The sequence below is a fragment of the Mastomys coucha genome, unplaced genomic scaffold (assembly GCF_008632895.1).
Source record: "Mastomys coucha isolate ucsf_1 unplaced genomic scaffold, UCSF_Mcou_1 pScaffold18, whole genome shotgun sequence".
Classification (NCBI taxonomy): Eukaryota; Metazoa; Chordata; class Mammalia; order Rodentia; family Muridae; genus Mastomys; species Mastomys coucha.
The window spans coordinates 18,429,106-18,444,595 of record NW_022196900.1 but is presented as its reverse complement, the minus strand read 5'-3'; the positions used below and the strand labels follow the sequence as shown (position 1 = coordinate 18,444,595).

At 43.4% G+C, this 15,490-nt stretch overlaps 1 protein-coding gene across 8 annotated transcripts in view; it reads right to left on the bottom strand.

Annotated features, from left to right (window-relative positions):
- Positions 1–15,490, bottom strand: part of Palm2akap2 (PALM2 and AKAP2 fusion) — a 469,586-nt gene that overhangs the window by 252,948 nt on the left and 201,148 nt on the right. For all 8 annotated transcript variants that reach the window (XM_031377474.1, XM_031377472.1, XM_031377476.1 and 5 more), the window contains one exon: positions 5,752–5,832. In XM_031377474.1, the coding sequence (XP_031233334.1) occupies positions 5,752–5,832 (81 nt within the window). The remainder of the gene's footprint in view (positions 1–5,751; positions 5,833–15,490) is intronic.

Below are 15,490 nucleotides of genomic sequence, written 5' to 3'. Positions count from 1 at the left end.
AGGCTTGAGGATGGTCTGCCCAAGTCTTCCTCCTCTACAGCTATGGTCTAGTAGGAAGCAGCTTTTTGAGTTGATCTAGGTACACAGAGAGTTCTGGAGCAGGATGGAAGGTGAGAGACGGATTAGGACAAGCAAAGCCTCTCTCTCTCTCTCTCTCTCTCTCTCTCTCTCTCTCTCTCTCTCTCTCTCTCTACCCTCCCCATCCCACTTCTCTGTGTCCTGATCATGTTTATAAAGTCATATTTAACAGTCATTTCACTTTATAAGTCGAGAATTGATGGTGGATTTATATAAAACCTCCTTGTCTTCAGGCTATACAAATATAGATATTCCTGAGGTTTCATGAGCTTATCCTTTACTCCAAGTCATCCATTCATCTGTAATCTCACTAAAGGCATCACTGACTGCATTGGTGAGTAATAGTTAGACTCTGGATAACTTCCATTCTCTAAAATAAAGTGGCTTAAGACTCAGGGTGAGGCAATAGATGATAGTTATTGTTGTACTTTCCCCATCTGTGTGTGTGTGTGTATGTGGTACACATGTGTACATGCATATTTTTGCATATGTGTGGACATGCATGTGTATACATATATATACACACACACATACATACATATATACATACATACATGTATCCATGTTGAGGCCCGAGACTGATGTCAAGACTCGTGTCTAATTGCTCTTTCCACCTTCCCCACGGAGGCAAGAACTAAGCAATCAAACCCAGGCTTGTCAGTATGGCTAGCCTTGCTAGACAGCTTTCTCTGGGGATCCCATCTTGGCCTTTCAAGGCTGGAATTGCAGGCAGGGTATCACTCCCACCTGGGGTTTCTCACGCTTGCACAGAAAGCACCTTTACCACCAAGCCACCATCCCAGCGTGTTTCTATTCACTCTTACATCTTTCCCTCATCCTCCTCTCCTAACCCTTGAATCCTTTCCTTCTCTTCTTATGCCCAACAAGATCTTGTTTTGGGCGGGGGTTTTGTTATATGATTTAGTTCACAAGGCTTCTAATAAAAGAGATAGAGTTCAGACTATAGGTATAGAGACATGATAAGAAAAACTTGGTGCCAAGTTCCCTCACCACTGAGCCATCCTACTGGTTGAGAATGTTTAAATTTTTAACATTGGATTTTATACATGCAAATAGACAAAAAAAAAAAAAAACCCTCTGATTAGTGCTGAAGTTTTAAAGTAATAAAGATACCTTAAAAATCTTTTAAGGTATGAGAATATTTTAGAGCTGTTCAGCAAATGAACTTATGGATTGATGATAAATATCTTTTTCGGACACAGGGGAATTTAGTTCCCCCATTCCCTATCCCCTCTCTCATTCTGTTGTCCCTAGAGGAAGTGTTGGTCATATTTGCCCACCTGTGAATAGGTGGCTTAAGGACAAGTACATATTGAAGATGTGAGATATTAACAATGTGATCCTGACCGTGCTGATAAATACTCAGCAATGTGGCAGTCCCAAAGGAATGCAGCTTGTCATACACATGGAGCGCATACAGCTCCAGGACTTTGGATAGACTAATAAAATAGACATATCTCTGCCCATTCAACCAAAGGGCAAAAGAGAAATATTAAGTTCAGTCCATGCTGGTGTAGTACACTAGCTGATTTATTTTTTTTAATTCACATTATCACAAGTCATATTATATAAACAATAAAAATAAATCATTGTTTCCATGGATTAAAAAAACCAAAAACCATTTTTTAAAAAGAATAATAATGATAGCTCTTGTGTCATAGGAGATTCCAGTATATTAACAGAACTGTAGGGATTAGACATGAATAGTACCCGCTCAGGAGTGAGCAGATAAACAGAATGAGAGGAATCACAAGGTGTGGACCTGGGTATAAGAATGAAATATGAGTGTGATAAAGATGACATTTAAGTCAACGGGGGAAAGGAAGAATTAATAAATCATGCTGATGGCTCGCTGTGAGTAAAAACATAAAGCTTTATTCTCACCTCATACTTTATTGGAAAATAAATTCTAGATGAATTAAAACTACTGAAGTATATGATCCAACTTATGAGCAAGTATTTGAGATGAAACATGTCAGATAAGATTTCATAAATATTAAAATTTTTGCTTAAGAATTCAAAAGAGCCCATATATAAAATTTTTAAAAGAGAGATAATTTAGATACAGATGTCAATATAAACTAATTTTACCCAGGGGCTCATGAGGCCTGTGACAGAGATTACAGAGGTCATATAAAGCATACACTCCAGTGGGGGACATATCTGGATGGTGAGTGTTCAATTGATGGCTTCCTTTTTGATGATGTTCTTAGTCTTTGTTTTTGAAATGATACAATTCTTCATTTTATAACAAGCAAAATTAATATAGCTATCAAAATTACTTACTGGTCTGATTTCTAGGTATATCCTAGAGATTCTTACTCAAAAACATTTGTTATTAAGTAAAGATGAGCGTCTCATAAAACACAGCATTTCATGGTTTCCTATCATAAGGCATACCATCTTAACATGTTGTACACTGATCATTTGTCTCATTAAAGAATTTGCTCATAGTTGCCATTGTATGTACACATTGTACACAGCCATGATATGACTGTGTACTCCTGAACATCTCAGTGAGCAAGAATATTACAAACATTCAAGTGCCCAAACCACTGCCTTGCTTTCTATTTATTGGTTTTGACAGGAGACCAGTGGCTCTGTCTAAATAATTCATATCTCAGTGCATGACAACAAGCATCCATAAGCCACTGGATATGTGGATATATGTGAATACAGATATGAGAAGTATACAAAGAACGTCAAAATTGCATCTTAATAGATATGAAATCAAGCTTCAATGTTTTTCTAGTTGTCTTAGCACAGAGAATATTTGCTTTCTCCAAAAGTGTCTAAGATTATAAATTAGTGAAATAAATGTCAATAAATGACATCTTTCCTAATATTTTCTACATTAAAGAACTTACAATAATCACTTTGACATGACTCCAAATAGTCAAAATCTTCTGTAGCCCATGAAAATGGACTGAGAGTGAGAGATACAGTAGTGATGGCAATTGGCACCTGTCTAGACTAATCACCTAAAGGGACCATTCATTTAAAGAGACCATTTCCCAGGATGATCCTTGTCCATGGAAACAGGCAGCTCTGGGGTTCATTAGGCTCCCCCACTTAACAGACAGTATACCCTTGAGCAAGTTACTTGCCATTGTGAGTTTGTTTCCAGACTGTGAGATAGGAAGAGGAATCTATCTTGTGATGGTTACTGAGAGCTTATATTTAAAGTCTCAGGCACTTGCTAGGTACCTAAAAGGAAACAGTGGGCATCACTGATTGGAGGATGTGGAGGCTCCTGTGATGTGGGAGGAAGCTAGCAGCTCCCTTCTGAGAAGCTCACACAGGAAGGAATTCAACCTAAGTGCGTTTTTTTCCTCCCCTGAGGGGTGACCGGCAACCTGGAACCTGACTGACGTTTGGAAAGACTGCTGGCTTACTACTCAGTGAGTCAACAGTCAGTCCATTTAAAGTGAAACTCATTCCCTTCTGGTGACTGAAGTAATCTTTTTTTTCCCAGTCAGGCACCCTCTTCCTTCCTTCTATGGAAACCAGACAGCTCCCAGAAGGCTGGACTCAGAACAAAGAGAGATGGAATCATAGCTGCTTTATGTGGGCACAGTAAGGCCTCTCTCTCCTTGTGTTATCACTATTCCCACTTCCCCAGTGTTTTGAAGCAGGCACTCCTCTGGGTGGTACCTTATGTGCACTGCCATGTTTGGAGCTTTGGGTCTTTCCTTTTTAGTTTTCAAGGCTAGCCATCTCTCCTTATTCTGTCTACACAAGCCTTCCCCGCCATCCCAAGAAAGGAAAAGACAATCAATGCATTACTCTCTGTTTACTAAACTAACAATCACCTTCAGCCCTGCCCATTCCCAAGGAGCAAGATTTACGGTGATGCAAGTGGTGTGTGTACCTTTGATGGCCAGTCTCAGATACTGCCTGGTGCTCAGGCTGCCACGTCCCTTGTAGAAACTGAGTGTTTCCTCACATAAAATGAAGTCAATTTTTCTATTGTTTCTTTAAACTGGATGATGGATGGATGGATGGATGGATGGAAGGATAAGGAATGGATAGATGGAATATGTATGGAATAGTGTACGGCCAAGCTGGACACCAGCAATGAATAAGTCCTTCGTATCTTACCTGGCACCCAGAATGATGACATACAAAACATGGTTTCTGAAATGTTCACTCCGTGACTTTGAATGCAAAGAACACAAAGGCAGCACACTACACTGAGGCTGGGAAGGAGAGAGGCCAAAGCACGCACTCTTACCAGAAAGTTCTCCTTTTAACCTATAAGTAACTGAGTTCTTCGTATATGTCTTTCTATCATGGGGCGAATTGCCTATACTCTGGGCCAGAGACCCTGCTCTCTCCAGACTGGTCTGGCCTTATGCAAGCCTGTTAGCATTTGTAAGCCCCACCCCTGTAGAAAGATAATCCTAATTTTAGCCCAAGTCCTGCCTGGGCAATGTTGTCAGGAGACAGTGACAGTATTTGAATACAGAGCAGGCTGCTCCGAAGACAGGTCTGGAGATGGAGTGAAGAGACAGACAGAAATGGCCAGTTGACAGCCTGCTGCTTTTCTTCCTCTCGAACACATGTCTCTGGTTATTGTGCATGGTGAACTCACAAGCATGCTAAGCAGATGTAGGTCAGGCCGCTCTTGGAAATCCTGAGCCAGCCTGCTCATGATCCTCACTTGGAGGATTCATTTAACACAACCTGGCTTTCCAGAGAACATGCAAGAGTAAAGATCCACTCTGCTTCAAAGAGTCCCGATAATGCACACACAGCAGTACCCCATCAGCCCAGCAGTAGCCCCTCCCATCCAGCCCCTGAGAAAAGCGATTCTGCACACGCAAGATCATGGCAACTTGAGGCCAGTGGGAGGTTTTCCTTTTTTAAAAGCCCAGGAATAGTCAAACAGGCAAGCAACGACTCTGGGCTGGTCCTTGAACATGGCCACATTATTATCTGAACATGCAGAAAGCAACATTTAGTCACCAGTGGGGCATCTGTGACAGTGATAGAGCTGCTCTTCCACAGCAATCAATTACAGTGCTTAATCACATTATGTATAAAAGGGGGAAAAAAGTCACAACTCTCCTCCCCCCCACCCCCGCTCCCCGCTTGCCTCTCTTTTTAATAAGGTACAGTAGACATTGAACCAAGTCAAATCTTTTAAAAGCCAAGTTTGACCAATCGCTTGTTATAACAGAACATCTCTAATATTGTGAAGTCAAAATAAAATAAATGAACAATCTGAAACATGCAGTATGATTCTTTTATTAGATCACATTGCCTTATCCCCCTCCCCCACCACCCCCTTAACAAGAAAGATTCTTCTTTCACTTCCATAAAGTCCATTATGTTAAGTACAGCTTTTGGAGCCTCCGAACAAAATACACGAGAGAAACAACTCGGGCCATGTGGAGCATTCACATGCAGCTTCTCTAGCTTATCTACCATGTTGCACAGGAGCAGTGTAATCTTATGCTCATAGAAAGCAGAATGCTGTTAACGGTGCCTGAATTTGAGAAAAATCACAGGGAAAGCCAAGAGCCCCTCTCCCGGCTGTGTGGGGGAAAGGCTGGTTCTGCACCTCCACAGCAGGGCAGGCTCTGCCCGCCTCTGAGAAGTGTGGTCGCAGGGCTAATAACACACAGGTTCCTGGGATCAGCCGCTTACCTTGGAATGCTGGAGCAGCAGTACCTGCTCGTCAAGCTGTCGTCTCTTCCCTTCTATTTCCGTCTGCCTCTTTCTTTTTTCCTTGAAAATGAAGAGAGAGAGAGAGAAAGAGAAAGAGGCTGTCAGAGTGGGTGGGTGTTGGCTCCAGGAATCTGAAGACAGGGAGCGGGAGTGCACATCTGTGCAGACACTTCCAAGAGAGGCTGAGCGCACGCAGCGTCACCTGCTCCACCGTCAATGGGTGGATTGCAGGCAGCAGCCTTCTCTGAATGCGTCTGCGTCTGCGGTGGGCTCCGTGAGAAACAGTTTAATTCAGAAGGAAAGGACACACACACACACACACACACACACACACACACACACCACTGCTGCTGTCCGTGTTGTGCAGGGCTCATGTGAAGACAAAGAATAAAAATGTCTTGGTGTTGCTACAAACTGCAGATAGTATGAAATGGTGGTGGGGAAGGTTGCATCTGTCTCATCCAGATCACATGCAGATGTAATGTAGTACAATTTTAAACGTGGAAGAATAAAACATCAAACAGGACACACCAAAAATGCAAATGAGAGGGGTGGTCCTTGCTTAAATAAGCATCCTGGTAAAGTGTTTCATGTGGGCGGGGCTTGCTGGGTTAGGGTAAATAAAACATCTAGGATCTGCCTGGGTCCAAGTGCCAGCCCTGTACGTTACTAACTATGTGCCTTTTAAGTAAGTTTTAAGCTGCCTGGGTCTCCTGAATGGAGACTGTCCAAATCACATGGCCGAAATGTGTCTTATAAGTGAAACGATCCATCCAGAAAGCCAGGAACAATACTTGGCATGCAGCAAGCATTCATTCTCCTCTGTCTGCGATTATTTGCTTTTCCACACATTCATTTCTAGGAAATGCCTAGAAACCCATTTGAAAGGGATGTATTTCTACTATAACCATTCCATTGGAGTGTACACTTCACATTTTTTTCTCAATACTTCTCCAGTGCAGACAATAAACAGCACAGAAGTGTGACTCATATGAACAGAGAGGCCTGCCCTTCCCACTGCAGACTTGCCAATGTTTTGTTGCTGAAGTATACAGGGTACTTCACTGAGACACGCTCAGCAGTAAATCACTTCCCTTGACTCACAGACATCGGGAAGAACTTGTTAGGTGGGACATATTGGCGTTTCATAGCCCAGCAGCTGAATCCTGGGGGACACAGTGGTGCTGAGGTCTGGCTGCCATATTTGGTGTTAATGGAAGCTTTGATTCTTCATGTAATGCCATGCTTCTGGGGATGTGATCATATTGCTGCTGTTCAAATTAATATGATATATGCAACATATTAACTTTAAGAAATATCCGCTCATAACCTTGAGCCACTAGAATGCAATATCTAAGTAGGGACAGAATTTCCTAGCCAAATTAGACCTGTGGGTGTTTTAGGAACCATTTTCCAAAGGACTCCAATCAATATCATACAGCCAAATGCTACAGAATACCAGAGTATGCCAGAAAAGCATCAGTCACATTTCTAACAGTAGATAGGAAAAGCAGGGCTTACTAAAAAGAGCCCACTTCCCACATCTCAGAGCTTCACGATAAGGCAAGGACTGCCGTCCAGGCCCTGGGAGTTCTAAGGAATAAATTTATTACTAAATTTATTGTCATTGATTATCAAGACATGCAGATTTCCTGCACTTACGACCATAGCAAGATACAGTATGCTATGTATATAAGATATCCATGAGCCAGGCGGTGGTGGCGCATGCCTTTGATCCCAGCACTTGGGAGGCAGAGGCAGGTGGATTTCCGAGTTCGAGGCCAGCCTGGTCTACAGAGTGAGTTCCAGGACAGCCAGGGCTACACAGAGAAACCCTGTCTCGATAAACCAAAACCAAAACCAAAACAAACAAACAAAAAACAAAAAACAAGATATCCATGACTCAATGCATGTTCTGTGTGTCTAGTTCTTTCCAAAACTTTACCACATCTTCCTTCTCTTGTTCCTTTATTTGTATGGAAATTCTCACCCTCATGTGGACAAAACATTCCCTAAACAGGAGACTTATTACCCATTAAACTGACAAGCAAGTTTAGCCATCATAATATGCCCTTCCATCTCTGTTCAGAACTAGGTGTGAGTGAGTCACAAGGAGCTTGGAGAGGTACCATTGCAGGACCCATTTTGGTTCCTGACTGCCGAGGATTCAGCTCTGTCTCTCACTTGACCAGGCTTTGTATCCAGATTTCTTCTTCCCCAAACAGAAAGCAAACTGGGAACTCTTGAGATCTTCAGTCTTGTCAACCCTATAATCCATAACCTTGCCCTTCCTTTGAGCTCCACATTCCCATATTGAGCACACTACGACAGCTCTGTGTGGCTAGTCCAGTGTTCTGTTATCTTGAGCGTATGCAACTGAAACCTCACTCATCCGTATCCCCTATTCACATCTGATCCTCTGAACTTATCTCAGCAACCAGCATTACTCCCCTCTGGGTCATCCTATACTCTCATTTTCTTGAAAGATAAGAGTCCTGTTGATCCTGCTCCCTGTTTTTATGTGTTTTTATTAAGTCTACCAATGTAGACATTGAGCACTAGGACCTTTGGCACACCAGAGACCTAATGCTTACACGTCAGCCTCATCTGGGCCGCTGTAGAGATTTTCTTACTGGTCCCCATTAATCACTCCCCATCCTAGAACTGTTATCAGAGGGAGAGTCTTTCTTCTTTTATCTTGAGACAAGGTCTCACTGTGTAGCCCAGGGTAGCCTTGAACTCATCATTCTCCTGCCTCCGCCTCCTTAGTGCTGGGATCACTGGCATGTGTCTCCATACAAAGTTACAGCAATATTCTTACTATAAAAAAAATCCATCCCTAGTCTTTGCCTAAAATCTCGACTGTCCGCTGCTTCAGTGCCAAGATCAGATTCCTCAGCATAGCCTAAAAGACTGTCCTCTCTCCCATAGCCTCACCATGAAGCTCAATCCCTTATCCAGATTCTTCAACCTCAACAACTCCCAGCAGATCCCTGACCTGCTGATCTGGCATGTGGCTTCCTGGTTTTACTCAGGTTGCTTTCTTTAGCAATAATGGAGGCCTCTTGCTGCTTCATTTGACACCAACTCTTCACCTTTGAAAGCACAGCTTGAATATTCACGAGGCTGTAATGACTGCCTGTTGTTGGGTTTATCTTCCTGGTCGAGCTTCCTCTGAGGAATGCAGCTAAAATAGCTCTGTAAAAGGAAGCCTTTGGACACCAGTCATGGTTCATGACATGGCCCTGTTCATCCTTCCAGCCAGCCTTACATAGGAGTCAGCCTGAACCAATCACCTTTATCCACTTGCAGTGCTGATTGATGTGAGGGGTGTCAGGAATGGAGGACATGTTTTCAAGGACACTCAGCATTAGGAAAAGAAAGTGAACCCCTCCTTCCCACTAGAGTCCTGAGATGACACTTGTCCGAGTGCCTGTCAATGCAGAAAGTAGCAGGATGAAAAACAGAGAGAGCAGGATCCTAAAACATTGTTTGGGTCCCAGGTCTACTCAGGCATCAAGCCAGAGCCATGCTTGGAGTTCCTAAGCCATCAATACTGAAACATCTACCCATTGCTTAAGTGAGTTTGGGTGCCTCGCTTGTCACAACTGAAAATGCACTGTTGATACAGAAACCTTGCCTGCTCCCTCCTCCTCACCACATTCTCCTTTCTCTTCCTCCTCCATGGGTGATGAGGGGATTTCCTTACGGACAAGGGCTTTTTATATAACTCAGATAGACTTCGAACTTGCCATCATTACAGCTTTAGGGATGTGGGTCTTTCTGCATTAATACTTCAAATACTTCACTCATTTACCTATGTAGACATCATCACCCTCTATGAAAGTATGGGCTTCTAGAGGGCAGGGATGTCAACGGATATGTCTAAAGCTAAGGACACTGCATGATGAACATATGTGATAGACTCCTGCTGAACAGCTCTAAGTGAACAGACTGGCCTCATTGTTCTCCTCTGCATGGGTTCCCATTTATCCACATCTCTCACTTAGATGCATTATGAATGCACATTTGTGATCAATGATAACATATACATTATTGAATACACATCAGCTGTTAGCTAAATAGAACAGAATGTCATAGTGAGGGAGGTATTGATCCATGTGGATTGCTATTGCTGTGCATATGAGGAAAGGGTTGGAAAAAGCTAATCTGGGAAAGAACCAGGGAAAGTAGGAATTACAGGGGAGTCTGACAGACATGGTGGCAACCACTGGCAGGGCCGGTGTTTCCCAAGAGACACCTGGAATGAAGTGAATTCAATCCATTAGGAAGGTTTCCAGGCGCCCCCACTATCTGGGAGACCCCCACAAGCCATGCACCTTGTCTTTCTGTAAATAATAGGCTTTCCTAGCAGGTATTTTCTTGAAGTATTGCAACATTATAAATACTGCAAACCCTTAGTATAGTAAGGGACATTTGCTGGTGTGCAGCACACACTGTTCAAAAGTCTAGTGAGTGTGGTGGGAAGAGAAAGTGGAGGGATTTGGGGAAGCCTTTCTCTGCTTTAGGGCAACTTAACAATGTCCCTTCTAATCCTGCTGCATGGAATGCTGTCTGGGCACAGGGAAGGACAAGGTTGCAGCTGGAGGCTTGGGGAGGTCTATTACCACTTCACTTAACAAAAACTCTTCAATGGCATCACTTAAAATATCCACAAGGCCATAGTGGCTGTCTTTGAATTGATTCAAAGCTTGGCTAAGCTCATGAGGAGCAGGGAGAGGCAAGGAGAGGCTGAATCGGGAGAGTTGTAAGAAGCAGGATAAAGACTTTATCCTGACTTGGGCTAACATCCAGTGTTCCGGGGTCTAACATTGAGAAGGAGCCAGAAGATATACTCAACAAACTGTATCTACCCAGAGATTTCAAAATTTACATAAGAGAAGAAAAATATAAGCAGTAAAAAGAAAAAAAAAACAGTAGGACAGAAAAAATTACAAATGGTAAATGTAATATTTCTTCCTCTGACCGCTCAAGAAAATCCCGCTGTAACTCCCCCCATGGTGGGCTAACGGGGATTTTTGTGACCCTCTCGTCCCACAGAGCCAGTCACCCTGACTTTCTGCTTGTTGGTGCCCAGGCTTTTTGCAGCCCAGAACAGAAAAAGAGGCACAGAACTGAAAACTGCAAAGAACAGTTTTAAATAGCTTCCCTTTGGGAAGGCAACGGGGGTGGAAGGGATACCACATAGGAGAGAAGGTATGGAAAAGCAGAGAAGGAAAAGGGCTTGAAGATAGCTTGGCATTCAAGTATAAGGTGGAAGCAGGCTGGGGGGCGGGGATGTGGGTAGCACAGTGGTAGAGTGCTTGCCTGGCGTGTATGAGGCCCTCGGTTCAATCCCAGCACCACAAACCTGCAGACATAGAACCCAGGGGCTGAGATGTCTGATCAAAGTTCTGGGAAAGATGACCTCGAGCTACTCATTTGTGATGAAATCCTTCTCTCAGGCTGTGTCCCACCCCCAGCTCCCAAAGACGCTGGAGGCTGGAATTACCTTGCCAACTAGATTGTATTTCTTTGTAATTTTTGAGATTGAACTCGATCACCAGGTCACCCAGGTTTTATATGGGTTACACGAAGACATAAAATGCCACCTGAAAATTAAGTTATGGAAAAATCAACATGCAAATGGGAATTGGAGGAACTTCATCTATTAAGGAATCAGAATGCCATGGCAGGCATGGTTGAGTTATAATTACCTGTTTAGCGCTCCTGCAGAGAGGATGCTATTTATGGATCTGAGGACAGAGATGGAGGATGGGGCTCTCTGAAGCAGGGTGACAAAGCACAAAATAATCAGGGAGGTGCCCACTCAGCTTTGCCCAACTGCCCGTCCAGTTAACAATGCATGTCAAGCTTGCTTGGCAGGCCTATCAGTATTCAAGATCAGCTATCTCGCCTCACTGCCATTAGCTATTAAAACTCACTCTCTGGCTTGAATGTCAAGGTCATCAATGAAGATCTTTACTACATTCGGGCTTCCAAAGTGGCTTAGCTGAACACAGAGATCACTCCTGTTTGTTAGGCCTCTGTGATGCCCATTTGCTGTGAAATGAGTAAACCAGTAGTCTTAGTTCCTGTTTTATTGCCGTGGTGAGACACCATGATCAAGGCAACTCTTACAAAGTAAAGGAGCTAACTGAGGGCTTGCTTGTAGTTTCAGAGTGTTAGTCCATGTTTATCACAGTGGGAAGCAGGCAGGCATGGTGCTGAAGTAGTGGCTGAGAGCTTTACATCATGATCCGCAGGGGCTAGGCAGAGAGGATCTTCTCCCCAAACCCCAGTGTGACAACCTTCTCCAACAAGGCCACACCCACTCCAACACAGCCATACCCACTCCACCCCAACAAGGCCACACCTTCTAATCCTTCTGAAACAGTGCCACTGAGAACTAAACATTCAAACATATGGGTCTTTAGAGGCCATCCCTTTAAAACCACCACATCAGTTTTTGGGTTCGTAGATGGGTGCACTGAAAATTAAGGTAGTATGTATTTTTTTGGATCCTACAAAAATAAGAAAAAATTTCCAGCAGAAATGTTTTAAAATAGTGACCTTAAAAGTCTTAGGCAGGTAATATAGCTATCTCCTGAGAGGTTCTGACAGTACCTGACTAATACAGATGTAGAGGCTCACAGCCATCCATTGAACTAAGTACAGGGTCCCCAATGAAGGAGTTAGAGAAAGGAATAATGGAGCTGAAGGGTTTCCTTAGGACGAACAACAATATGAACTAATTAGAACCCTCAGAGCTTCCAGGGACTCAACCACCAACCAAGAACTATACATGGTGGGACTGATTGTTCTGGCAGCATGTGTATAGTAGAGGATTGCAAAGTTGATCATCAATGGGAGGAGAGGCCCTTGGCCCTGTGAAGGTTCTGTGCCCCAGTGTAGGGGAATGCCAGGGCCAATAAGTGGGAGAGGGTGGGGTGGCAGGCATGGGGAGGGGGGAGGCAACAGGGGTTTGTTCTTATTGTTTTTGTTTGTTTGTTTGTTTTTTGGAGGGGAAACTGGGAAAGGAGAAATCATATGATATGTAAATAAAGAAAATATCTAATTTAAAAAAACTGAAAAAGAGAAGAAATAAAATGAAGACGATAAAGAAGAGAAGGAGGAGGAAGGAGTGGAGGAGAAAAATGAACAAGGAAGACAAGGAGAAAAAGGAAGAAGACAAGAAGGGAGGGAGGTAAGGAAGGAAGGAACAAATGAAAGAATGGCTAATAAATATTTCAAAATGAAAAAAAAAAGTTTTAGGCAGGACTGTAGAAAGAACTCAGTCAATAAAGTATTTGTCTTGTAAGTACAAGGACCCCAGTTTAGTCTCCAGGTTCTTAGACCCTCCATTTTAAAAAGTTCTAGCACTGGGGAGGCAGAAACAAGCAGATACCCGGAGCTCACAGGCCAGGCAGCATAGCTGAGCCTACATGGCAACTTCGGACTAGTGAGAGACCCTATTCCTCACTGTTACCCAAAAGAAGGTAGTATATTGTGAGAAACAATAGAACCTGTCCCCTACTCCCTTCCACACTCTCACACTTGTGCGTGTGGGCACACACACACACACACACACACACACACACACACGAGCATAGCCAGACATACACATGCACATGTATCCATGGATAGACACTGCCACCAACCCCCCCACACACAAAGGAAGGGGCTTAGCCAGAAGAACAGGTCTATATCTCCTGTAATCAAAATTGCTGCCTGACCAGGCACTCATTCAACTTAAAATATTTTCACATGGCATGGAAAATTCTAGAACTCTATTTCCTGTGGCTTAGTTTTGACTGGCATTTCCATTTATATAACTTGTCTTTTATGCAACCAATTCTGACCTCTAGTTGTTGTCAGTGGTAAGCAAGGAAAATAAATGTTTTGTTTTTTGTTTTTTGGTTTTTTTTTTTTTTGCTTCTGACAAATTATAAGACCAAGAGAAGACTTAGAAAAAGACATACACACACACACACACACACACACACACACACACACACTCTAATTGGGCCAAACTTTAAAAGTGGCCTTTGAAGGGGAACTCAAGAAACATCCTGTAGGGGTTAGATGAAATACTGTGATTAATTATACTGAAATGTTAACATATGTAGCTTATTAATGTCAAGTCAAATGCAAACCACAGCAATTTAGTTTCAGATCTTTTGTAGGCACCTCTCTCTCTCTCTCTCTCTCTCTCTCCCCCCCCCTCTCACACACACACACAGACATACACTGAAATAAGTTTAAGTAAATATAAAATTAAAGTATCCTAGGGAGAATGTGTGTAGGCTTATGCAAAAAAACGGTCTCTGTTTATGTCAGGGGCTTGAACCTGTGTGCATTTTAGTATTCAGGGAGATCCTGGGGTACCAAGGGATAAGTCTAACAACAGCAACAGGACTTCTCAAGCGTCATGCATTTCTGCAGGGATTACTCTTCAACTATTCATCGAGTCCTCAGAAGAATCTGAGACATTTATCTTTAGTTGCCTCAATTTTATTAATGAACATGAGCTTGGTGGGATGTAAAGTGCCAGAGGTCTTGTGAGATAAGCAGTGGCCAAATGCATTTGAAATGAAGTCAGTCACACCTGAGAGTGAACACCACCTGAGAGTGGTCTCTCACTCCAGATAAGATAATGCACACTACCCGGACATCTCCACACATGGATGCAAGCACATTCCGGAGAAGATGTCACACATTTCTGATGTCAAAACTGCCTAGCCCTGAAAAAGGAGGGTGTTTCTTTTTCAAAAAATAAAATAAAATAATATAAAATAAAATTATGAACTGTGTTCAGTGTTAAACACAAATGGGACAAAGCTGTGTTGGAACCACCAGCAATACATGGTGAACTACAAAAAGTCTATTTCCTCCTCAATGCAGATGCTGTAGCAGACACTTTCAAGGGATCCAATGGCCTAATAAATAGAGCCAATGTAAAATGTGTTTATCCATTTGAATGTTTCTTCTCCAAGGGACGGTCATGGGTTCACTAAGAATGGAGGGGACACTGTGGGACCACTGAATGTCAGAATATGTCTCCCTAAAATTAGATGCCTGTAAGAAGGGACATTGAGTTCCAATAAGCTGGCTATCTTGTCTCAGGAAGATGGGCAAGGCCCAGGAGGAAAGTCTGAGGACAGGAAGCATCTGGGCACTGAATGGACTTTATAACAAATCTCAGAGCAGCGCTGCTATGCTCCCATCCAATCTCAAAACAGCACTGCCAAGCTCCTATCCAATCTCAGAGCAGTGCTGCCACGCTCCCATTCAATCTCAGAGCAGTGCTGCTACACTCCCATCCAATCTCAGAGTAGTGCTGCCACGCTCCCATCCAATCTCAGAGCAGTGCTGCCACAGTACCATCCAATCTCAGAGCAGTGCTGCCACACTCTTATCCAATCTCAGAGATGAGCTGTCATGTCCTATCCAATCTCAGAGCAGTGCTGCTATGCTCCCAACCAATCTCAGAGCAGCGCTGCCACGCTCCCATCCAATCTCCCACACTCCCATCCAATCTCCCACACTCCCATCCAATCTCAGAGATGCCTCCCACACTCCCATCCAATCTCAGAGATGCGCTGCCACGCTCCCATCCAATCACAGAGATGAGCTGCCACGCTCCCATGCAATCTCAGAGCAGTGCTGCCACGTCCTATCCAATCTCAGAGCAGTGCTGCTACGCTCCCATCCAATC